The following is a 25,539-nucleotide window of genomic DNA, read 5'->3' as shown; positions in this document are numbered from 1 at the left end:
TTTAATTTATATTATTTATATCTTATCTGAAAAATAAGAACTAAATTAAGCATTCTAATGCTTACTATATGGAGCGATGGTGGGTGATGCCCTTATTTGGGCTGCACGATGTGTCACCTGTCACTGTTGGGCATGAGGTTCCTGGAAAAAGAAGAGACCACATGCATTCAATGGGCTGATGGCATCCCATCAGTTTATTCCCTTCAGGTGTTGTCAGGTCCTGAACATGGTTTAGAAAATTAAGATCTTTAAACAATAAAAAAAACTTTAACAAAAAATAAAAATACTTTGTAATGAGGTCAGGAATATCCATGAAATATGTTATATACCACAGAGAGTTTTATTGGTTACCTTGCAGCAAACTGTATAAAAGTGTTGCTATTTTCAAAGACAAATTTGGCAATTTTCTTCTACTTTGAGAGAAGTGTTCTAAATGCTTTCACTTTCTCAGTGCTGTCAGTGGGCTGTCTGTAATGTTACCTGGCAGTTGTTAAAAAACCAAAAAAACGCTTAATGTCCCTTTAGGGCAAAATGGGCAAGAAAGTAACTGCTTTTAGAAGCAAACTCATACTATGGCGACAGCATTTTTTAAATTGATTGGAAATGTTTCCATTTTTGACAATTTTGTTGCTGTAAATATTATAACCTATAACATCCTTAAATATGCAAATTAAAAAATCTTGTAAACAGAGTTAACTTCCAAATGAAGGGTTTCAGAGATTTGAACTCATTAAAAAAATGCAATGTCTTTTGAAATGCAAGACCATCTGACTGTTAATAAAGGAAGCTGGTTAGTTGAATTTCAACAAAAAAAACCTTTGCTTAATTGATGGATGGGATTGAAAAAAATAGTATTATGTTTTAAGCAAAATGATACACTTTCTCCTTTTGGATCTACGTTTATGTGAAATATCCTTTTAACCTATAACATCTACTAACAAGTTTTGAAACAAACTGAATTTGAAATGAGACCTTCAAATTGCTTAATCACAAGTGTTAAAAAAACCCCAAGATTTTCAAAAAGAAGTATTCAAACTCAATCACTTGGTCCTCTCTGAACATTATTAAAAATATTAATATTAGTATAAAATTTGTTTCATTAATAATACAGTTAAATGAAATTTAAGTTTATTTTAAGAATATTATTTATTTCAGATTTATCTCACCTTTTCAGGTTTACATCTTAAAAGATGAGTACACATATTCTAAATATGTATTTACATGGGGTAACTGTTCAAAATTATGTTACCAATATCACTTCATGATCAAAAATTTGAACTGCTTTAAAGTTTTCCTGTGTTTTTCTAGACTCTTGAAGACTTCATTCATGCAGTATTTAATCCTAGAGGAATTTAACTTTCTATGAGTGCATGGCCTAAGAAGCCATTAAAGCTTCTTGAAGACAGCATGTGCTCTTCTTTGTACCCCTCATAACAAAGAGCACAGCTCCTTTCTCATAGTAGATGCTTGATTAATATTTCCTGCTAGATCATTTCAGATTGTAAATCCTAGAAACCAAAGCCTAATATCATTAATCTTCCTATTCCCTAGAGCACCTTTAATTGAATTGCATGTAATTCCAAGGCAGTCAAGAGTGTCCCATCCATGGGACTCTGGAATGGGATTTGATGCTGACCTCCTTTATTTGGTAAGGCAGTTGTGTGGTCCTGGTCCCTAGGTTTCCAGAATCCTTGAGTTTTCTGACCACAGGGTAATAATGCCAGTCATTTCATGAGCCTGGGTTTTGGACAAACCAGCAGTGGCTTTGGACAGATAAAGGCAGTGGTAACTTGTCTCCAGAGACTAAGATTTGCAGAGACTAAGATGAATAAGAACACTGCCAGGTTGTACAGAGAACCTCTAAGGAAGGGAACCAGGGCTTTGGCCTGAGAAAGCTGGGTGAAGGGAGAGAGTTCAGAGATCAGAGAACTAGAAACAGGGGCAACTGTATCAGCCTCTAAGGTGCACTGTACCTATTATTAGTAGGAATTGCCCAGGATGAATCCACAGAAGAATTTTAACTCTGGGAATTTTTCTGGGGGTGATACTTATTAGAGTCAGAGTGGCTTGGCGAGGAGTGAATTGTGAGTGGTGGCACTCATAAACTGAGGAATACTAGGGACATTTAACCCCGCTCTGTTTCAATCAACTCTGGCTTTTGTATGTTGCATGTAGCTCAAGCCCTAGCAGACTGACTAGACAACGTGAGAGGCTGGATAGAAATGCAGTTAATGCCAAAAAGTTTGACGCTACATCTGCTGAGTCTCACAGCATGCCAGGTGGTCACACGGTGGGGGTGGTTGCACCCTCTCAAAGGGCTCTTTATATTTCTTTTTTCTTTCCTTTCAAATGTGGCATAGCAGTATCCTTAACCATAAATACCATCCCTTATATAATACTCCAACTATTGTAGATGTATGTTCATACTTGATTGTGAGAGATTTCTTTTCTTTTAAATTTGGAAAAAAAATTAGAAGAACAAAGAATAATTTAACAAACATGCTCTTATGAAAATTTTCACATTTTTAATATTTAGGCTCAGATGAAATAAATCCTTATTGACCGTGTTAGAACTTCAAGAATTACATCAAATGGTTGGTATTCATGTTTTGTTTTCTAACTGGACTTAATAATTGCATTTTTTTACTTAAAACTCAGACTTTTGTTTACAGTCTGTTTACAGTTTGTTTTGTTAGAAAACATATTGACCGGGACATTAGGAGAATGAAGTTCTCATCGTGACTTTTCACCCCTCAGTTCTCTGCCTTCAGACAAATCTCTTAATTCTTGGCAGGACCCTTACGTCAGAATAAATATGATTCTGTAAAAATAGTTATACACTTCCAAGTCTTCTCTGTTCTAGGTAAGATATCCTCAATTCCTTCATCTGTGTCTCATATGAGATAACTTCTAGGCTATATTCCATTTTGATTACCTTCCTCTGGAGATTTAATCATCTGACAAATCCCACCTTAAATTTTGGTGCCCAGAATTGAACTGATTTTCCAAGTATGAAGTGATGAATGCATAAGGCACTACACTTCTATTAATGTTCTATTAATGTGAGCTACATTAAAACAGACAACCAACAAAACAACCTGCATTTTTTTTTTTTGCAACAATATCACACGGTTTGTTCATATTAAATGGAAGCTCAATTAACTCTCTTAAACACTTTCATAAGTTTGGCCACCAAACTTGGCCATTGCTATGTGGAATTGGTTTTTGAGCTTAAATGCAAGCCTTCTATTTAAATCTACAAAATTTAATTTTATTGGTTTTAGTCCATTGTGAAAGTCTGGAATCTTATTTTTGTTTTCTCAGAGAGGGCCCAGGTTTGTGAGGTTTCCAGAGAATTTGAATACCCTCATGTCAACCTTCCCTTTAATCCCTTCTGGGCATGATTCATGTGACTCAAGCGCCTGCTACTATTTTTCTCTTTATTGAAGTTTTTCAAAAAAAAAAATGTCAATTTATACAATAAAATATCTCTGAATTCTTCATAACACTAGCAAGCAATTTATACCCATTGCTTTAGACTTTCATATATTTTTGTGTCCGGTTAGTAGACAATGGATGTACCACAGAAACAATAACTTTGCATAGCCTACAGGTGTATGCCCAACTCTATTATTTCTGCCAGAAAGGATATTGCATCTGATGTCGGAGTGGAGAAAGAAAAGTCTTACATTTTTCTTTTATCCAGAGGCAATTCTCCTACCCTAGTGGGAAAAAAAAAAAAGACAAAAAAAACCCAAAACAAAACAATGCTAGATGTGGTTCCAGTGCTTTCCAATTTCAGCTGGAATTCAGTCAAATAAAGTCCTCTTCCTAAAAGCCATGAAGTACTCTCATTTCAACGTTAATCTTTCTGGTCCCCTGTACATTGCTTATATCTCTCTGATAGCACTTCACATAGTCTGTCCTGTTTTAAGATTATGGGATTAATCTGCATTTATCTCTTCTCTTAAATTGTGTTTTCTTAAGGCACAAGGACCATATCTTAGCCATTCTTATTTATTCTTAGAACAAATATGGATTGAGCCCACTTTGTGCCAGGCGCTGTGCTAGGCACTCAGTTCCAACTTCCTCCTACTGGGGACCAGCACAAGCTCAGCTGACTTACTTGAAATGGAATGAATCCATATGACTCAACCTAAGCCAACACTTACCATCTATTTTGTAAAATCTGTGTGTAAAATAGAAAAGGATTTATTGAAGGGGATCCAAATCACTGTAAATTAAACTAGATCTTCACATATTTTAGCTATTCCCTACTCTCCTCAGAGCACCACTAACTGTTTGGAGTATCCAAGCTATGACCAAAAGCACTGAAGTACTGTGAAATATAGACTGAAATCCAAACCGCCCCATAGGAGAAGTGAAGCTTCGATGACAAAAACAAGTTTGGAACTTATTTAGCACCATTAAGAAAACCAGCTTGAACATTTAAGTCCACCGATTGATTAAAACAATGGGTCCCCTGGGAAAGGGAGGCATGTACGTATTATATATAAATTATGTAACACCAGAAACGAGAGAGACAGAGCCAGAGACAGAGGAGGGGTGGGGGGGGGGGAAGAATGGTCTTTTCATTGCTGAACATTTGGATCAGAATTATAATGGTTTATTGTGGGGGAGTGGTCACATGCTCTCTTGGCAACTTATATATACATTCAAGTTGTGAGCACTATACCAGTAGGTTGGGGTTTTTGTTGTTGTTGTTGTTTCTATTGCTTTACCTTTTTTTTTTTTTTTTCAAATATACGCTTGGACAGACTCAACACAGCAAATACTCCTTCTCAATTTAAGATTTGACAATTTAACAGGAAAAAGCTCATTCATCATCTTTCCCTTTTAGAAACCATAAATTATTGGCTCATATACCATGTGGCTTGGATTCTAGGAAAAGTTAGTGTAAACAAACCCAAGTTACAATGAGTGGAGTAAGAGAGTGAGTCATAAACAAAACACAGACATATGCTCTCATATAAATAAGGGCCTGGATCATCAGCTTCCCAAAGTCTGCTTCCCATTAATTACACAACAAAATGAACTTTCCATATGTAAAGCCCAAATCACTTAACTCTGGCAACTTGTACGAGACAAAGACCAGGATTGGACCTAAAAAGCACTGACAAAAACCTGAATTTCAAAATAATGAAAGTTCTCTCAAAATTTTTTCAGGTATTGGAGGACAAGAAAATCCCTTGGAGGAGTGTTTCTGAGCACTGAAACTATTCCCAGCAACCCAGGAACACTGCTTGAGGCTGGTCTGATCCCCAGCTGAATTTAAAGGTAATATCAGGCTTACTCTCTTTTGTTCTGAGCTCTGTCATCTTTATGGGGCAAGTCCTGTGTCCAGGCCACACAGGGTGTTCACAGACATTGCTGGAATCACTGAACAGTTGAAATTCCCTCCATCAGTACTTTCTCTCTGTCCTTAGAAATTGTCCATTGGTACATAGACTCACGTTTCCTTATTGTTGTATGAAGGCTATCTGGTCTCTCTTAGTTTAAAGAGGTTTCAAGGAAACAGAACAATTCCTAGGGAAGAGGATTCTTCAACAGGTGAGAAACTTTGAGAGAGATGGTAAGCAGCTAAGTTCTCTCCTTGTGTCTCTTTCAAAAGTAGACCTCATAAAGCAAACTAACAGAGTTATTTACAAAGGACATTAAAATAACAGATGTCACATTTTAGGAGCTTGGGTGGGGGAGTGGGAGAAAAATTTTTATTCTTTGCTGGGGGTGGGGTGGGGTGTACGTGTTCTTGGATCATTCATTTACTCAATGATTGTTTTTGTAGCATGTACTCTTTGTGTTGTACCATAGACCATACAAGGTAAGTGGACAACATCATCTCTGCTCTCATATGAAACTATGGGAAAGGGGGAGAACCTAACACTTTTGGAGAATCTATGGTGCAGTCTGCAGTACTTCACATATTTCCTCATTTAATTGTGATCACAACCACGTGAAGACATTACTATCTCTGTTGTACAGAGATGAAAACTGAGACCTCAGAGGTTAAATAATTGCCCCAAAGGACACATCTTAGAAGTCATGGACTCAAAGATTCAAGCAAGGGTTGCCCTATTTCAAAGTGAGTTCATACCATATTTCCTTAAGAAGGCAAAGAAGACAAGGAGCTGGACAAGAAGTGAGAAAACCTGGGTTTCCCTGTTAATTTTCTACTAATGACTGCATCAGAACACCAAATTTCTCTCAGTTTTACAATTTCTAAGGCCTTTTCTAACACCAAATTTCTCTCAGTTTTACAATTTCAAAGGCCTTTTCTAATCGCCAAATTTCATAGTTAAATAACACAAGGTATTACTACAGATCACCTGCCCTACTGCTAGACTAGGCCTTCTTGCATATTGATTTGATCCTGCTGCTTTCTCCAGGTCAAATGCCTTTAAGGGTTCCCTATAGGGAGCCAGACAGCCAGTATAATGAGTGAGGTTGGCCAGGATTAGGAAGAAAGGTGGGGGGAATAGGGGAGGGCATGGGAGACTAAAGAGAATATGGCCCATCTAAGGGGGCAAATGTTATTCTGTATCAATCATTGTTGCCAGGTAGGAATCTAAGCCCAAAGTTATCAGATAATATGAGTTTCAAAAAACCAGAACTCTTGATTATTATGTAAATCTTCTGATGTTTACAATCTGCAGATTAATTAATTTAAAAAAATGTATAAACCTGTGTAGGCCAATCAAAATACAACTGCAGACAGCTATTGGTCCATGGCTTTATTTTGCTATCACTGTCCTTCAGAAGGGTCACCATGACTCATTCTAGAATTTCAGGGACTCTAGGTTCTGACTCCAAACCTCTCTTCCAGCCTCATCTGTCATTATTTCCACATATACTCCTGTCTTAGAGATCTCTGTGCTTTTAATTTGGTCCATCCTTAGAAGGCCATCTCAACTCTTCTCTTCCCAGATCATCTCAGTGTCCTCCAACTCCCACATCTCAGTGTCCTAGTGTAATTAAATTACACCTAGGCCAGTATAATCTCCAGCTTTCCATTGAGAAGCTCATCCTGAAAATCCCATAGAACTTCTGAGTGAAGGGAGACATTTATGTGTACAAGTTCCTCCTTCTCTGAATAAACACATACCCATGCACAGATCATCTCAGTGTCCTCTGAACTCCCTTAGTGCCCTTCAGTTGGAAACTAATGACTTCTTGGTTGCTAAATGATAGCTCTGTTAGTATCTGAGATTGTTATTCAATCTAATAAGTTAAAAATATTACTTGGCCATCTAATGTTTTAGAGTCAGGCCTTCCCAAATAGTGTGAAAGTTCTCCTAGGGAAAGCGCTAATCTTTACGTGTATGTATCATTGTGGCAGGTACTTGAAAAATATCTGACAATTTGTAACAAAGCCTTATAGACGTTCCAGTAAGATGAGCTCAATATGAAGCCCTAACAGGTAAAGGGGGGTTTGACTGTGCCCTGAGATAAGGGTATCTGGGGGAGGTAGTGAGGATAAAACTTCTAAAGATAGTTAATGGGTATTATGATCTGAGTCATAACATGACTAAATTATGACTTAACATGATTAAATCCTGGCATGGCATGACTTCATTTTTAACATGAGAGGGGTCATAAAATAGTGATATATTGCTTTGGACATGGAATTGGTGCTGTTTCATTTCTTTCTCACCACTGCCTAAAAAGCAGAAATTATTTTTCCCATTTCACTGGTAAGGAAACTGAGACTCAGAAGTCTAATTTAGACTGTGACTCACCTAAGGAAATGAATTAAGTACTGCAGGCTATGCAGTAACACTGGTCCTTGAATTCCAAATGCAGTTTTCACTTTACGTCTGTGTGGTAGCCAGAAAGAGTCCAGGTTTCCTAATTCCTAGCAGGTAATATTTGTAATTCAGTTCACTTCTCTGAGCTCAATTTCCTCAGCTGCAACATGAAGGGGTTTGCAGAGATCCGTTCTAGTCTATTCTAATCCAGCCTTGTCTAGTCAATTCTAGTTTAAGCAGCAGGAGAAGGAGGCCCCCTGGGAGGTGCTCTGGGATTATTCCAGTGACCCTCAAAGGTAGAGTGGAGAGGGCTGCGGGTGAGTTATACCTCTCTCTGTGTCTTTCTGTGTGTCTCTTTCTCTTTGTCACACCTGTCTATTCTCTCTAAATTCTCTCTCCAGTCTCTTAGACTGACTTACAGTCTGCCTGGACCACTAAAGATCATTCTTAATGACAGTCATTACACAGTTCTTCCACGTTGCCTGAGGGCATTTCCACAGCAATAAGCAGGAAAGACCTTGTCCCCCTTCTCCACAGCTGGGCTCAGTATGCCAACTTCACTGGAACCAAGAAGTTTTTCAAAAACTCTCCATTAATTACAGGAAACCCAAAGCACTGTCCCCTCTTCTCATTAACACAGTTGCTTTCAGTTGCCACTAAATTATCTCACCACCATTAAACCAACAATCTAATTAGACTTCTGGAAATGGAAAAAGCCAATGAATAAAGCAGGCATGCCACTTTCATCTCAAAACTGATCATAAAATATTGTGCCCTTGTGTTTTCGTCCACATAAAATCTGCCCTGGAAGAGTGTCCTTTCATTCTCTCCTATTTATAAAGAGGAGTTTGAATATTTGATATAAAATGAGTATCTTAACAGAGATTGCTTCATGTTTGGGAGGTTTTATTTCCTGCATTTCTGAGCATGGAGACTCATTACAATAATCGTACCTGACTCCCCCTGAGTGTGATGCCTCACAGCCAAACCTCCCACTGGGTTTCAATGGAGGTGTGAATGATACTATCACTGGGAAGAAGATAAAATATATTATTATCATTACTCTATTTTTAAGAAGGTCTGACTGTGGCAAGAGGTGGTTGGGAGTATAATCTGTACAAAGCATGCAGAGAAGATAAATTGAGTTAAACTTCTCACAGACATGGCACTTTCTAACCTGTCATTAAACCTTCTGTCTTTCCTAAAATCTCAGCTCTAGAGAGAGAAAAATTAGTTAAGTCCAGTCCAGGCATGTTTGCTGAGTATCTACTATGCACCGAGCACTGCACGAGGTTCTTGGCACCCAAATATGATTATATGTTGCTTAATAACAGTGTTCCTGGATTTTGTTTCTCTTGTTTTCATCCCATTGAACCCAAGGTTCTGAGAATTCATGGGATACTCAATACTCATTGAATGGGACAAATCTTAAATAGGAAATGGTTGCTGCCCTCAGGAAATCAATACTCTGAACAGAATGCAAGACTAGCCTATATAAAATAATTAAATTACACCTAGGCCAGTATAATCTCCAGCTTTCCATTGAGAAGCTCATCCTGAAAATCCCATAGAACTTCTGAGTGAAGGGAGACATTTATGTGTACAAGTTCCTCCTTCTCTGAATAAACACATACCTATGAACTACACATACCATGCCACATAGGCTGACTCCTTAACTTGAAAATAATCTTCCCTGGAGGATATCCTGGTGGATTAGCCAGGAGCTAGTCTGCCATTACTGAACAGAAGATTCTGGAGGCCCCAGGGGTCCCTTTCAGGTTGCTCCCTCTGCTGAACAGTCTCAGGATGGTTTGCTGTTTCTGGGGCTGCCATGGAAAATAAAGGCAAATCATTGCCTCTCAGCTCTAATAAATATCATGCTAGAGTATATGTTTTCATGCACCAGATGGTTTTGTGCAGGAAACAGTTGTTGTTCAGTGCATTTTGATTAATACTTAATGATTAGCTGTTGTTTGCCCACCTCAGTGCTAGGTACTGGGGTTTCAAAGTCAAATAAGACCTGACAATAGGGGAGTGGACAGTGCAGCATGAGACACGGACACTACATTAAATGTAGGGACCAGTGATCAACCAGCTTGTAGGGAGAGGAGCACAGAGGATGTGGTGTCTAACTTGGCCGTGGGGTGATTCTCAAAGTGGGTGTAAGGGAAGCCTTCCTAGAGTTGAAGGCACCTAAGCTGAGTCATGAAGAGTAATCATGAATTAGATATCCAAATAGCTTGAGGAGTGGGTGAAGAAGACAGGAACATTCCAGGGTGGAAAATAGGTAATAGCAATAACAATAACAACAACAATAGTAGCAGCAACAATAGCACAAATTTGCTGAACTCTTCCTATGTGTCAGTCACTCTGCTAAGATTTTTCACAAGGATTACCTCATTTATTCCTCACCACAATCCTCTACACTGGGTGGCATGCTTTTCTCCATTTCACAGGTGTGAACACTGAGGACTGAACACCCAGCTGCTTTAGTGCAGTATTGAACTTCCAATGCAGGTGACTGGAAGCAAGAACACATGTGTTCAACTAGAGCACCACACAGCCCACAAGTGGTGTCAAGAAAAATGAGCCAAAACTTAGAAACAAGACAAATGGAAGGGTGCATGTCCTTGTGGAGTCTTAGTGTCATCTTACAGGGGATTCACTATCCACTACTAATTAAGCCCCAGATTCTGCCAGGTAATATATTAACTTGTAGGTTTTTGCCCAGAAAATATGCAAATGATTTCTTTCCAGTAGAAAAGATAAGCCCAGAGGTTATAGCTTTATTGTCCATTAGGACATTAACTGAACAATCTTGCTTGGCATTCTTTCTCTAACGCCTACATTCCTGTAATGCCCTTTTCTTCTAGTTCTAATTCTTTTTGGACCAGCTATATCACCATGTTGGTTTCCTCATTAAAGAGTTGAATGAATCCTTGACATGAGTTTTTAGTTTTTTGCAAATTACACTCTGACAATGGGGATTCCAAAGGAGTTTGGTGCTGGCTGACATTTCCAAGGAGATGGGCCCAGATTCTGGAGAATTTGGTGCTTCTTGGGGATGTTTGCAGCCTTAGCCACGGAACAGCTCAGCTTTTCCAGGATGTCCAGTTTAAATCAGAAAAGAGCTTATTTTCTCCTTTTCGGGCAAAAAAATTGGAAGTTTTTCAGAAGGCCTTTGGTGTGATGGGGTCTTCAGGGAAGCACGGAAGTTTGCAACCCTGCTGGGTCTCTTCATGGCCCAGAGCTAAAGCGAGAGGGCTCATCAAGAACCTCATGTTCAGTAGAGCTCGATAGGCAAACAGAGTGATTCTGTGCTGCTTCAAGGTGGCCCGGTAGGTAGCATTTTTCAGACAATTTGAATGATTTGTGTTTAAAATAAAGCTTCATTTTCTCTAGATCTTTTTGAACTTTTTCTATTGTATATTTTAAGTGATAAATCTGGACTTAGAGAAATTTATTTTACAACTTGATGACTTCTTTGGTTTGTAAACTTATGGCTCTTGGATGTTTCAAATCCTATTAACTTGCACATTCATTTGCTCTATTTTGGTTCTTTTGGAAAGACAAGACTTTTGGCTGAATCTACCCATTATTTTGGTTAGGAACTTCAGATCATGATACCACACAGGACAAAAAATAAATAAATAAATTACTTTACAATTCTGAAATTCCTGTTCACTGCTTTTTGCATTTGTACCTGGATATCATTTCATCTTTTTGGGTCCCTCTCCATAAATGGCAGCTGGTTAACAGAAAAGTCAGGCATCCTAGAATTTGGGAGTTAGAAGCAATTTTCATGATCATTTTTGCTCCAGCTACTAGAATGGTGGATTTCATTCTGATTCCATTAGAATTAAGAATTCACTCTTTAATTTGTAAAGGTAATTTTTTAAGCTTAAAGCTTGGCATCTTGATTACAGGTATCAGCCAGTTCTGATTGGGCTGATAGTTTGGTTTAATAACGAAATGGTTTACCTAATATGTCTTTGCTTTTAGAAGCAAAATGTCTGACTTGTGAAATTTAAATATTTTCACTTACTCTGATAGTTTTAAACAGGGCAGATGACACAGTTTGAGAGAATAATATATTAGCCTTGATACGAAACAGATACAAACTATAAAGTAAGAGCTGTGCTCCCTCCACTGCCCTTGTCATCTCTAACAGGGCTACACCTTGAGCAGGTGAGATTTGGTGATAGCAACCCTGAGACATATCTTTTTTCCTACTTGGATTTAAGATGAGAGACTATCAGTGTGTGTGTGTGTGTGTGTGTGTGTGTGTGTGAGAGAGAGAGAGAGAGAGAGAGAGAAAACAAGAAAGAAATGCTTTCCTGTTTGCTTGCTTTTCCATTACTACTACTCTAGACTTTTCAGGTGCAGAACCAAAGAAATTTTTTTTTTCTTGGTGTTTTATGAAGTTCCTACAAAATTTGTAATTTACTTAATAATATAGTCTCATCTTAAATATCAATACAAAGTGTGTGTGGGGGGGCATGTTTCAGTAGTAAAATCATGCACTCTCTACATATCGCATAACCTCCCTGAGAAGTTACTTCAATGTGTAGAAGATCAGAAAAATAAGGCTGACTTATTCAGGTACAGATTATCTGGTGTGGTTATTCAGTCATTATTGGGACAGTGCAATGGAAGTTATTTCAAATTATGCATCATTTTGAACAAACTTTATTGAAGCTTTCACTGCGTTAGCCCTAATTACTCACAATAATGATGCAGTGCTCCCTTGAACCAGACCTCCTTTGTTGTGCCAGGGGACTGCAGCTGATCAATGGCTATTGAGCAGTTTGATCACGAAGGCTGAACTGCTTGAGCACCAGTGGCAGCCACTGCCTTCCCTCCCTCCCAGTAGCTCACAGACTGACATGTTCTCAGTCTGGCCACCCTCTCCTGCAGCTCCTCTTCTGCGTCTTCCTCCAAATCAATAACTTCATAATCAGCATGACTCTCAGACTCGGAGAAGCTAAAAAATTGCCTTAAATAAACAAAAATATACATACACACACACGCACGAGCTAGAAAAAGACATATTTTTAAGCCTTTGACCCACATTCATTTCTTCCACATTATAATGTTTATAAAATAAGGTGGGAAACCTTCCTTTTTTTTTTTCTTTTACCAAAGATTACCTGTTTGAAAAAATACCATTAGGATATAGACTGATCAATTATTTGGCAAGTATTTACCAACAGCTTATCACATGTCTGTCAAAGATTTTTCCATTTGCTTGTTAAGCAGTTCCAATATCAAGCATGTTTTTCTCAGACGTCTCCCATCTTGTTTGGTATGGAATAAACACACAGCTACTGCCTCGTAATCATTCATTTCACTTAGTGATTATTTATTGAGCATCTACTATGTGTCAGGAACTGTACTAGATACCTTAGTTTACATTATTTTAAAATAAAAGTAATTTCAAATTAATTGAATTATTTTAGTATTTAAAAAACTCAATAGGGAATTCCCTGGCAGTCCAGTGGTTAGGACTCTGCACTTCCACTGTCGAGGGCACAGGTTAGATCCCTGGTCGGGGAACTAAGATCCCGTATGTTGTGAGGCGTGGCCAAAAAAAAAAAAAAAAAAAACTCAATAAATGATTTCTTAAATTAATTTTGCTTTATAAGCCACTTAATTTTACTCTTCTTTCCTTTATCTTCTCTGCACTTGTCTGGGTCTTCAAAACCACTCTGTAGAAATGACGACCTATTGAAAAATGTTGATTTCTTTATATGGCCAGAAGTAATTCTAAATTACCTTACTTATAGTGAAAGATGGGACTCTAAAGAAAACAACAATTAAGTGAGTTGTCTCATCAGAAACATGTATGATTAATGTACAAGCACCCAATTGAATGAAATCAAACCCAGAACCTATTTATTAACTACTTTCTGTATGCCTGACTCTGCTTAAAGCATCACATTATGAGTTTCACTCACTGTTCTCTAAAAGAAGTAGGAGTCCGTAATTAGGGAGAAAGAAATCTGCCTTTGCTACTGTTGGGCCTATGATAGAAATGAGATTCCACTGGAAATCAGGCAGTAAATCAAGAAATTTGGGTTCCAATCCAACTGCATGACCTCAGGCAAATCTCTGAATCTCAGAAGCATCAATTTCTTCACGTGTGAAACGGGGTATTGGGCATGAGCCCAGGCTGTGCGACCCTAACTCTCTTAGGTTTGTGGGAAGACGTTTGTCTGTGGGGAGTGGAATCTCAGGAAGGTCTGGCCTTCAGCACCTGGAGTAGATCTTTAGCCTGTTTTCCCACAAAAGTTCTGCTCAGCAGCCTAAGACCCGGAAATGGACCAAATCTGTGAAACTCTCATGAGGGTCTCATTTGAGCATTGCCAAAAATAAACAGCCCATTCCTACATCCTGAAACAGGAGAGCTTTGGCTCAGCTCTGATTACCAGAGAGGCAGGTTTAAAAGTTTAATACCCACCTGTTTCTACGCCCATTTGGCATATTTGTAAATTATTGAACGCAAATAGAGGAGGCAAGCCCGTAGAAGCTTGGGATCCCAAGAATGTGTTCTCTCACACAGCATGGAAAAAGTTCAGGGAAGGAAAATAGGGGATCACCTGCCTTTTGCCTCTGGGAAATATCTGTGCTTGGCAAGCAAAGGTGGAAACATGCAGGATAATTTTTAAATCCATACAGGGAGGCCAAGGGAGGCCTCCAGAGCTTAACCGACAGGGTTGAGCAAGCAATTATCTGGGTGGGTGTGCAGACCTTGGCCCAAATCTTTTGCTCCAGACAAGTGATGAATTCCCAGAGTTCCAGGCATGGCAGCAGTGCCCACTTCTCGGACTCCCTCCACAGGTGCCCTCCCATAAAGGCGCTGCAAGTCTCAGGGGAAGCTTCTTCCCCTTTCCTCTGTGACTCTCCTCCTAGGACCTCTCCTTGTTCTCATTGCTGACATCGTTTACCTGGCATTTCCATAAAAAAACTTTTCATTTCACACCTAACATGTGAAAGATGTTAATATTCTTGATCATATTTGAGAGATGATCCTGTTTCTTCAGAGCAAGATTTCCCAAGTGCCTGGGAAGAATACCATTTCCAAGAGATGTTAAGAGCTATTCCCAGAAAAATGAGTTTTGTGGTCAGGTAAGGCCATGAAATTCTGTGTCTCACCCTCCTGGAACCTCACAATGCACATTGGTCAATTAAAAGCTCAGAAAAACCCTGCAGAAAGGAAGCAGATGCAGTGTAGCATTCCTCACACTCACCTAACTATGAAAACATTTATCACAAAACACCTACCAATATTTTGTGAAACTCAATTTGGGAAGTGTCATTCCAAATATTTCTTTCTGTTATTTCAGTTGGGCTCATTTTCTAATTACCAATGGTCTCCATGAAGGAGGTAGGTATGTAGCTGAGTTCTCTGCTTAAAGCAAACTGCTGAATTAGAAGATGAGTTTAGGCGAATATCAATAATGAGTGTCTTCTTGGGTTTCTAATCATAATAGGCATTTGTAAATACTGCAATATGCTTAACATTTACCAGTGCATCAATTCAACACATTTTATGGAATGTGCCATCACTCTGTGTGCCATGAAGATAGCAAGAATCTAAATCATGGATTCTATCTCTGAAGTACATACAATTCTGTCATGAGAGAGAAGAAGTTAAATAGAAGCATTTCTCGTGTAGTCTACAAGTGGGTGGTAAATGCATGGCATAGACACTGGATGCTACAGGCATTCAGAGGAGGTGTGACTCCCTGGGCCTTGAAGATCTGTGAGATGTGAATAGAACCGAGTAAGGCTGTCCTAAAGAAAGGTGTTAAGCCAAGTCCAAGGCCTTCCTTCCTGGCAGTAGGGATGAGCGCGGCAAACTGGGGTTGGTGCACAGGACTGCTGGGAGGTGATGTGGGGAGTAGCGGAAGGCAGAGCATATGGGATGTCTTAGTAAGGCGCTTGTACTTTATAAACTGCCAGTGAGGAGTCTGGTGACTATTGAGGAATTCATGACATCATGAGCTAGAATGAATCAAGTCCTCAGGGAAACTCTGATTACCATCTCCCAACCATGGTGAGCACAGGAGGTAATGAAATGCAGTGGTTGAGAGCATGGGTCTTGGATCTGAGTTGGAATTCTGAGTGTCCACAGGTTCCTGGGGCAAGTTTCCTTCCCATTAGCTTCCTCTTCTGGAATGAAGACACATGTATTTATTTCACAGAGTTATTTTATGAGTTACATGAGATATATAAGGTCCTATATGCAGAGACTAGTAGTTACTAAGGCTTGATAAAGAGTGATTAATACTGTTACTACTACTCACTGACCTTTGCCTCCAGGTTCTGAGATGATCTCCATCCTTTCTTAGACCTTCTCCCACTTGAAAACTCCAATGCTGAAACAGCTCACATGCTCAGTGTCCGCAGGAGGTTGGCTGAAGAGAGAACTCTTACCTGTACTTAGCAGCAGCACATTCCCAGAGGGCCTTCTCCATGCCCACCTTCCCTGGGGTGAACCCAAAGCATCTGAAGTGCTCACCTGCATCTGATGTTGCTGCAGATGCAGCAAGGAGAGATAACACTGGGGCTGGTGGGATTGCAACACTGTCCACTGCAGCTGGCTTCTTCCTGGTCATCATGGTGGACGCTGAGCCCTCATTCTTACTATGTGCTGCTGTTTGGTCCACTTTTAAGTGGGGACTTGGTATCCCTAAAGAAAATAACCCCAAAGCCTGCAGTTACTTTAAAGAAATAGGAAGACAGACAACATAAAATCTGAAAGTGACCTGAAGAAATCATCAAATGATCTGACCTCCTTCTGGTGCAAGAATGACATTTTAGAATGTTTAAAGGAAACAAAACAAAACAAATTAGCAGCATGACTGGTTTTGGTTTTGTGGCTGAGGTTAGTGGTGACAACATTCCAGGTGGCCTGCCTGAAAGTGGGGGTCAGGGCACAGGCCTAATGAAGCAGTGTAAGCCATCATGCACGCTTTACCTTCCATGGATCAAGAAGCCTGTCTTTACAGAGGCTTTGGTGTGCAGAGCATGGAGGGGAGAAGTTGACCCCACCCTAGTGAGGCTTCTCATCTCATCCAGCTAGGAAGACAAGACTAAATGAAAAGGAAAAACTGGGCAACAAGTATGGGCAGGCCTGTGTGTTATTCATTCCAAGTGCCTGGGGAGTTCTCAGGAGGCAGGGATTTGTGTGGGAAGAAGTAAGGAAAGGCTTCCCAGAGCTCATGCTAGAGCAGCAAGGTCAAAGGAAAGGCATTCCCAGTGCTGAGAAGAGTGTCTGCTAAGTCATGGGTGAGGAATGAAGATGATTCAGACAAGAGGCCGGCCTTCTGGAGGCAGGAGATGCCCTGTGGGGACTGGTGTGTCACAACAGTGACTGGGCCAAGTAAGAGCTGAACTTGGGGGCCTTTGAGTGTCTGGTCATAATAGTCACAACTTTTTGATGCTGAAAAGCCTGGGTAGACTCTTATGAGGTGCCTCTGAAAGGGCCTGGAAATTTACTACATAACACATTATAAGAACTGTTCTGGAGCCTTGTTTGCTGGGCTCAAATCCCGGCCCTCTTACTTTTCAGCTGTGTGATCATGAGCAAGTTACTTAACCTCTCCAAGCTTCAAGCTTCCTTAACTGTGCAGATGGGATGGAACTGCATTACCTCACAGGGGTGGTTGGGGGCATCCATGATAAATCAATAAAGGGCCTAGAACAGTGTCTGGCACATAGTTCATGCTATATAATTGTTTCCTGTTATGATTATTCCTATTATACTGCTATCACTATTATAACCTGCTCCTCAGGCCAAACAGAAACCAGCCAACAAAGGCTCAGTTCTCTTCCCTGACATGACCAAGGATTTCTGGACACCTTGTACATCCCTAGCTGCAAAACAAGTCACTCTCCAACGCATCCAAACATAAGTTCAGAAGCTGGAGGTGTCTGAATCCATGTCAAATGGTCATCTACTCAGAATTTCTTTATTTGTAGGCTACATGCCACTGATAGCAACAACATGAAACAGGCCATATCACGGTAGTTCCTGCCCTTTTTTCCCATCTCAACCAACTTGAGTGACACAGCTCACCTCCACTGAGATCTGCTCACTTTGGCCTAATGGCAGCCCTGTGAAGCATGTAGTGTGGAGGTTACTCTTTTCTTACTTTTATAGATGAGGACAACATATTTCTGAAATGTTAAGAGATAACTTACTAAACTTACTAAACTCATACAGCTCTTAATGTCAGAGCTCAAAGTTTTCAAGCAGCCAGATGCTAAACTCAGGGATCATCTTGGTCTACCTTACCATCTTCCAACTTCTGCCCATGACCTGGTCTACCAACAGCATGCTTCACACTGAGGACACAGAGGGCCTATATCACACCTGGAAAAGGCACCTGTAACCACCTAATGAAGAAATGCAACAACTTTCATTTACCGTCTACTACCTTCCTCCTACTCTCCATCCCGATCTCTGAAACCTCCACTTGAGGTGCTGTAAATAAAAATAAATTTTTCTTTTTTGATTTCGTATTTCATAGCGTTTGACTATGGGAGTGGACAAACATCAAATTCTACGACAGAGAGACTGCAAGGCACAACCATCAAGAAATCAGGAGGTGCAGCAAACACGTACATGATCCCCGGATGATGCCCGCTTGTAAAATATGCAGGTGTGCCAGGAATACACAAGGTATACACATGCAGTATATGTAAAATGCAAACAGAATCTTCTGCAAGGAGATACATCCAAATAGTTAACCATGGTTATTCTGAGGAAGGAGAGCACAGGGGAGATTAGTGAGGGAGTTTTTACTTTTGCTCCTTAGCCTTCTTTATTGTTAATATTTTTTAAACCACAAACATATATTAAACTCTTTTTCCATTAACAAAATAAGCATAGTTTGGAAAGAATCTAGAAGTCTATCAGAGTATGGTCATCTGGGTAGACTGACTGATGTGCTAGAATAGTGGGCTGCTAACAAATCTGCAATGGGATAGCAGGCCTGAGTCTGATAAGAATTCCCCACCGTGGTACTCCACGCCACCCTGGCCCTGTTCCTGTCAAATGGATGCAGGCGTCCTTTGCACAGCACACCTCCAGAACTCTAAGCTGCCAGAGTTCTATTGGATAACAGCTCCTTTGGAAAAACTCCCTGATCTGTCTGTCCTCTTTGTACCTGTGGACACAGGTGGGACAGGGAGTTCTTTGCTCATATTATTATATGTGCAGGGAATGAACCATAAACAGGATTAGCAGGCAGATATTTAGCTCTCACTCAGGAACACAGTGATTTCAAGCCATTTTAGTTGTACTCCTTTGCATGCAAATGTTCACAATCCACATCATTCCCTTAAAGCAGATCTGATCTCACCTCTATCGGGTGTACTTTGCTACTCAAGTGTTTATGGTACAGAATAAGTTAAAAGTAATAAGATGACATTTAAAACACTCTATAATTCAGATTGCCACTCTTTAGCTATCTTGAAAACCCTAGATAATTTAGGATTTTCTAGATTATAGTACTGTTTGCCAGTTGACGTCCAATGAATTTGAAAACAAATTGAAAAAAAAAAATCCTGATGTTTGCTCAGGCATTTTTCAGTTTTGAAAGGATTAGGGAAACAATCCCAGAAGTAGTATATGTGGGCAAGAATATTAGGTAAACGTTAAACAAAGGCTAATATAACAGTACTTGTAATGCATAAACTCTGTCTGAGAGCAGAGGTCTCAGGAGACTGGAATGGGTGACTTCTTGGGAGAGAGCATTGGGCAGGCTGGCCACTGGAAGCCTTTGTTTCTCTTCATTCCAGGTGGCAGCTGATGCTCCATGGAGAGGTACCCAAAGGACCAGAGGAACATGAAACAGTTCAGAACCAAGTTCTCACAAATGCTCAGTGATGGTAGAGTGGTGGGATATTTGGCAAGTTCCTTCCCAGAATGGGCCTGGCTGCTCTCTCCATGGGAGGAAGATTTTTGAGGCTGGAGATCAATCATAAAGAAACCCAGATTCAGCAATGTACTGACTGGACCACTGAGATGTGGCACTGCTGTTTACACGGGGGCATGAGGAAAAGCAAGGATGGCTTTGATCTGGGAAAGGATCACTATGTCAAATTCGGACAGCAGACTGTATGGAGAGCACACTTGGTAGATGTGTTCAGAGGATCACCAAACCCCAACACAGGACAAATTGTATTGAGGCTTGCATATCTGGAGGCCAGTACATTTTTAAAGGAGGAAATAACAATGCTAATAACTTTGTGGATCCAACATCTGTTCATAATTAAGACAGAGAAGCCAAAAGGAAATAAAAAAAAAAGTTAAACCTATATGAAAACATTCTACTATAACCTGTAGACCTCTATTGATAATTTTTTAAAAAACTCTTTGAAACTGTGCAGTAGCCTATCGAGGGACAGTCACTCATTTTCAAAGGTAATTTCTCATAGACCGCTTATCCTCTTGAACCTCTACCTGCACACCGTGTTTTCATTAGGGACTTGATTTATGGATTCCACCTCCTTTGACGCAGAAGCTGACTTCCTGTTGCCTTGGTTACTTGGAGCTCAGTTCAAGGTTAAAGTACTCCCAAATCAGAGTCAGTGGCAGGCGCTGCATCTAGCGGCCAGGTTATTGACTGCCCCAGGATGTGGAAAGGTCAGAGAAAAAGCACTGTTTACTGCCTTAAGGGTGAGTCAATATTGAGTCAATAGTTTCGATATTTTGATTCTGTTTCTTCCGAAGTAGTAGTTTCTGTTCAATTACCTCTTCCCCAGGTTGCTCAGGGTTACAGGGGTCATGGAGGAAAAGCAGGGTCTGTGGTGGCTGACTTTCCCAGGATATCTTTAATGAGCTCTGTGACCTTGGATAATAAAAACCAGCCTCACCATAGCGTAATTTGTATGTTGCTCTAGGTTTGTAAAGTTAGTTATCTACGTATCTCATTTTCTCTATGGGGAAACAAACAAACAAACAAACCTTTGTGGGACAGTTATTATTTACTCCTTTTTTCTAGATGAGAAACTGGAGGTTCAAGGACGTCAGACAACTCATTTAAAATCACACAGCTGATAAGAAGTGGTAAGAAATAGATCCTAAATCCCGATTGAGTCCTCATCTCATAGTTTCTTTAAAATAAAGGGGCTGATAAAATCATCATCCAGGGATCATACATAATTCATTTTGTAATATCCACTACAGAAAGCAGTATATCTGGAAAATACTATGCAATTATTTTAGGTTTAATTAAAATTTTAATTCTAAGATTGCAAATGCAGATGTTTCCTGGAGACAAAACTTAGGATGGCATAGTGAGAGAGGCTGACACCAGTGGGGTGGTTGGTTCCTTCTGTCACTTTCCTGGCCCTTTCACTGTAGAATGCAGTGCTTGTCATGGACTGAGAGGCATGTTTTGTTGAGCACTCAGTGGCTTTTAATCTTGCAAAGAGCAATGACATGCATTATGCTATTTGCCCCTTGCATCATCCCTGTGGATGACAAGAGGCAGATGGTGACACTCCAAATTCACAAATAAGAAAACCAAGGCACAGAGGACCAGGTGATGTGCCCAAGCTCACATATCACAAGTGCGAAGAAAGCGGTGCTGAAATCCATGCCTCTTGACTCAGTTCAATGTTCTTTTCTGTCCCATGACACATTGACTTTTGGGCAAACCAGTAGATAATACATTTTTCACAAGAGGAAACTCATATTGAAAACTTGATTATAATTCCTTTTCTCATATATTGGCTGTCTGCTCGAATTCTCCCATTGCTACTTTTTCTTGTTTGCAAATGAACTTCAACCATGGTAATAAGGGGATATACGTTACAGAATAAAGTGAATCAAGAAATAGATACACTTGTCAGAGGGCAGACAGCAGAAGCAAGAAGAACTACAATCCTGCAGCCTGTGGAATGAAAACCACATTCACAGAAAGATAGATAAAATGAAAGGCAGAGGACTATGTATCAGATGAAGGAACAAGATAAAACCCCAGAAAAACAACTAAATGAAGTGGAGATAGGCAACCTTCCAGAAAAAGAATTGAGAATAATGATAGTGAAGATGATCCAGGACCTTGGAAAAAGAATGGAGGCAAAGATCGAGAAGATGCAAGAAATGTTTAATAAAGACCTAGAAGAATTAAAGAACAAACAAACAGAGATGAACAATACAATAACTGAAATGAAAAATACACTAGAGGGAAGCAAAGGCAGAATAACTGAGGCAGAAGAACAGATAAGTGAGCTGGAAGACAGAATGGTGGAATTCACAGCTGTGGAACAGAATAAAGAAAAAGGAATGAAAAGAAATGAAGAGAGCCTAAGAGACCTCTGGGACAACATTAAATGCACGAACATTCACATTATAGGGGTCCCAGAAGGAGAAGAGAGAGAGAAAGGACCCAAGAAAATATCTGAAGAGTTTATAGTTGAAAACTTCCCTGACATGGGAAAGGAAATAGCCACCCAAGTCCAGGAAGCACAGAGAGTCCCAGGCAGGATAAACCCAAGGAGAAACATGCCAAGACACATAGTAATCAAACTGACAAAAATTAAAGACAAAGAAAAATTATTAAAAGCAACAAGGGAAAAATGACAAATAACATACAAGGGAACTCCCATAAGGTGAACAGCTGATTTCTCAGTAGAAACTCTACAAGCCAGAAGGGAGGGGCATGATATATTTAAAGTGATGAAAGGGAAGAACCTACAACCAAGATTACTCTATCCGGCAAGGATCTTACTCAGATTCGATGGAGAAATCAAAAGTTTTACAGACAAGCAAAAGCTAAGAGAATTCATCACCACCAAACCAGCTCTACAACAAATGCTAAAGGAACTTCTCTAAGTGGGAAACACAAGAAAAGAAAATGACCTACAAAAACAGACCCAAAACAATTAAGAAAATTGTAATAGAAACATACATATCGATAATTACCTTAAATGTGAATGGATTAAATGCTCCAACCAAAAGACACAGGCTTGCTGAATGGATACAAAAACAAGACCCATATATATGCTGTCTACAAGAGACCCACTTCAGACCTAGGGACACATACAGACTGAAAGTGAGGGGATGGAAAAAGATATTCCATGTAAATGGAAATCAAAAGAAAGCTGGAGTAGCAATACTCATTTCAGATAAAATAGACTTTAAAGTAAAGAATGTTACAAGGGACAAGGAAGGACAAAACATAATGATCAAGGGATCAATCCAAGAAAAACATATAACAATTATAAATATATATGCACCCAACATAGGAGCACCTCAATACATAAGGTGAATGCTAACAGCTACAAAAGAGGAAATCGACAGTAACACAATAATAATGGGGGACGTTAACACCTCACTTACACCAATAGAGAGATCATCCAGACAGAAAATTAATAAGGAAACACAAGCTTTAAATGACACAATAGACCAGATAGATTTAATTGATATTTATAGGACATTCCATCCGAAAACAGCAGATTACACTTTCTTTTCAAGTGCATACGGAACATTCTCCAGCGTAGATCACATCTTGGGTCACAAATCAAGCCTCAGTACATTTAAGAAAATTGAAATCATATCAAGCAACTTTTCTGACCACATTGCTATGAGATTAGAAATAAATTACAGGGAAAAAAATGTAAAAAACACAAACACATGGAGGTTAAACAATATGCTACTAAATAACCAAGTAGTCACTGAAGAAATCAAAGAGGAAATCAAAAAATACCTAGAGACAAATGACAATGAAAACACGACAATCCAAAACCTATGGGATGCAGCAAAAGCAGTTCTAAGAGGGAAGTATATAGCAATACAATCCTACCTCAAGAAATGAGAAAAATCTCATATAAACAACCTAACTTTACACCTAAAGTAATTAGAGAAAGAAGAACAAACAAAACCCAAACTTAGTAGAAGGAAAGAAATCATAAAGATCAGAGCAGAAAAAAATGAAATAGAAACAAGAAAACAATAGCAAAGATCAATAAAACCAAAAGCTGGTTCTTTGAGAAGATAAACAAAATTGATAAGCCTTTAGCCAGACTCATCAAGAAAAACAGGGAGAGGACTCAAATTAATAAAATTGGAAATGAAAAAGGAGAAGTTACAACGGACACCGAAGAAATACAAAGCATCATAAGAGACTACTACAAGCAACTCTATGCCAATAAAATGAACAACCTGGAAGAAATGGGCAAAGTCTTAGAAAGTTATAACCTTCCAAGACTGAACCAGGAAGAAATAGAAAACATGAACAGACAAATTACAAGTAATTAAATTGAAACTGTGATTAAATATCTCCCAACAAACGAAAGTCCAGGACCAGATGGCTGCACAGGTGAATTCTATCAAACATTTAGAGAAGAGCTGACAGCCATCCTTCTCAAACTCTTCCAAAAAGTTGCAGAGGAAGGAACACTCCCAAACTCATTCTACCCTGATATCAAAACCAGACAAAGATACTACAAAAAGAGAAAATTACAGACCAATATTACTGATGAATACACATGCAAAAATCCTCAACAAAATACTAGCAAACAAAATCCAACATCACATTAAAAGGATCATACACCATGATCAAGTGGGATTTATCCCAGGGATGCAAGGATTCTTCATTATATGCAAATCCATCAATGTGATACACCATATTAACAGATTGAAGAATAAAAACCATATGATCATTGCAATAGATGCAGAAAAAGCTTTTGACAAAATTCAACACCCATTTATGATAAAAACTCTTCAGAAAGTGGGCATAGAGGGAATCTACCTTAACATAATAAAGGCCATATACAACAAACCCACAGCAAACATCATTCTTAATGGTAAAAAACTGAAAGCATTTTATCTAAGATCAGGAACAAGACAAGGATGTCCACTCTCACCACTCTTATTCAACATAGTCTTGGAAGTCCTAGCCATGGCATTCAGAGAAGAAAAAGAAATAAAAGGAATACGAATTGGAAAAGAAGAAGTAAAACTGTCACCATTTGCAGATGACATGATACTATACATAGAGAATCCTAAAGATGCCACCAGAAAACTACTAGAGCTAATCAATGATTTTGCTAAAGTTTCAGGATACAAAATCAATGCACAGAAATCTCTTGCATTCCTATACACTAACAATGAAAGATCAGAAAGAGAAATTAAGGAAAAAATCCCATTCACCATTGCAAGAAAAAGAATAAAATACCTAGGAATAAACCTACCTAAGGAGGTAAAAGACCTGTACTCAGAAAACTATAAGACACTGATGAAAGAAATCAAAGATGACACAAACAGATGGATAGATATACGATATTCTTGGATGGGAAGAATCAATATTGTGAAAATGACTATAGGACCCAAAGCAATATACAGATTCAATGCAATCCCTATCAAATTACCAATGGCATTTTTTACAGAACTAGAACAAAAAATCTTAAAATCTGTATGGGTACACGAAAGACACCGAATAGACAAAACAATCTTGAGGGAAAAAAAATGGAGCTGGAGGAATCAGACTCCCTGACTTCAGACTATACTACAAAGCTACAGTAATCAAGACAATATGATACTGGCACAAAAACAGAAATATAGATCAATGAAACGGGATAGAAAGCCCAGAGATAAACCCACGCACCTATGGTCAACTAATCTATGACTAAAGAGGCAAGGATATACAATGGAGCAAAGACAGTCTCTTCAGTAAGTGGTGCTGGGAAAACTGGACAGCTACATATGAAAGAATGAAATTAGAATACTCCCTAACACCATACACAAAAATAA

General features: G+C 39.2%; 1 protein-coding gene across 2 annotated transcripts in view; it reads right to left on the bottom strand.

The window, feature by feature from the left end:
• The window catches only part of SETBP1 (SET binding protein 1), a 376,922-nt gene that overhangs the window by 11,840 nt on the left and 339,543 nt on the right, over nucleotides 1–25,539 (bottom strand). For both annotated transcript variants that reach the window (XM_036823197.1, XM_036823198.1), the window contains exon 5: nucleotides 16,291–16,461. In XM_036823197.1, coding sequence (XP_036679092.1) covers nucleotides 16,291–16,461 — 171 coding nt within the window. The remainder of the gene's footprint in view (nucleotides 1–16,290; nucleotides 16,462–25,539) is intronic.

The sequence above is a fragment of the Balaenoptera musculus genome, chromosome 14 (assembly GCF_009873245.2).
Source record: "Balaenoptera musculus isolate JJ_BM4_2016_0621 chromosome 14, mBalMus1.pri.v3, whole genome shotgun sequence".
In the NCBI taxonomy this organism is placed as follows: Eukaryota; Metazoa; Chordata; class Mammalia; order Artiodactyla; family Balaenopteridae; genus Balaenoptera; species Balaenoptera musculus.
This window is presented reverse-complemented; position numbering and strand designations above follow the sequence as displayed.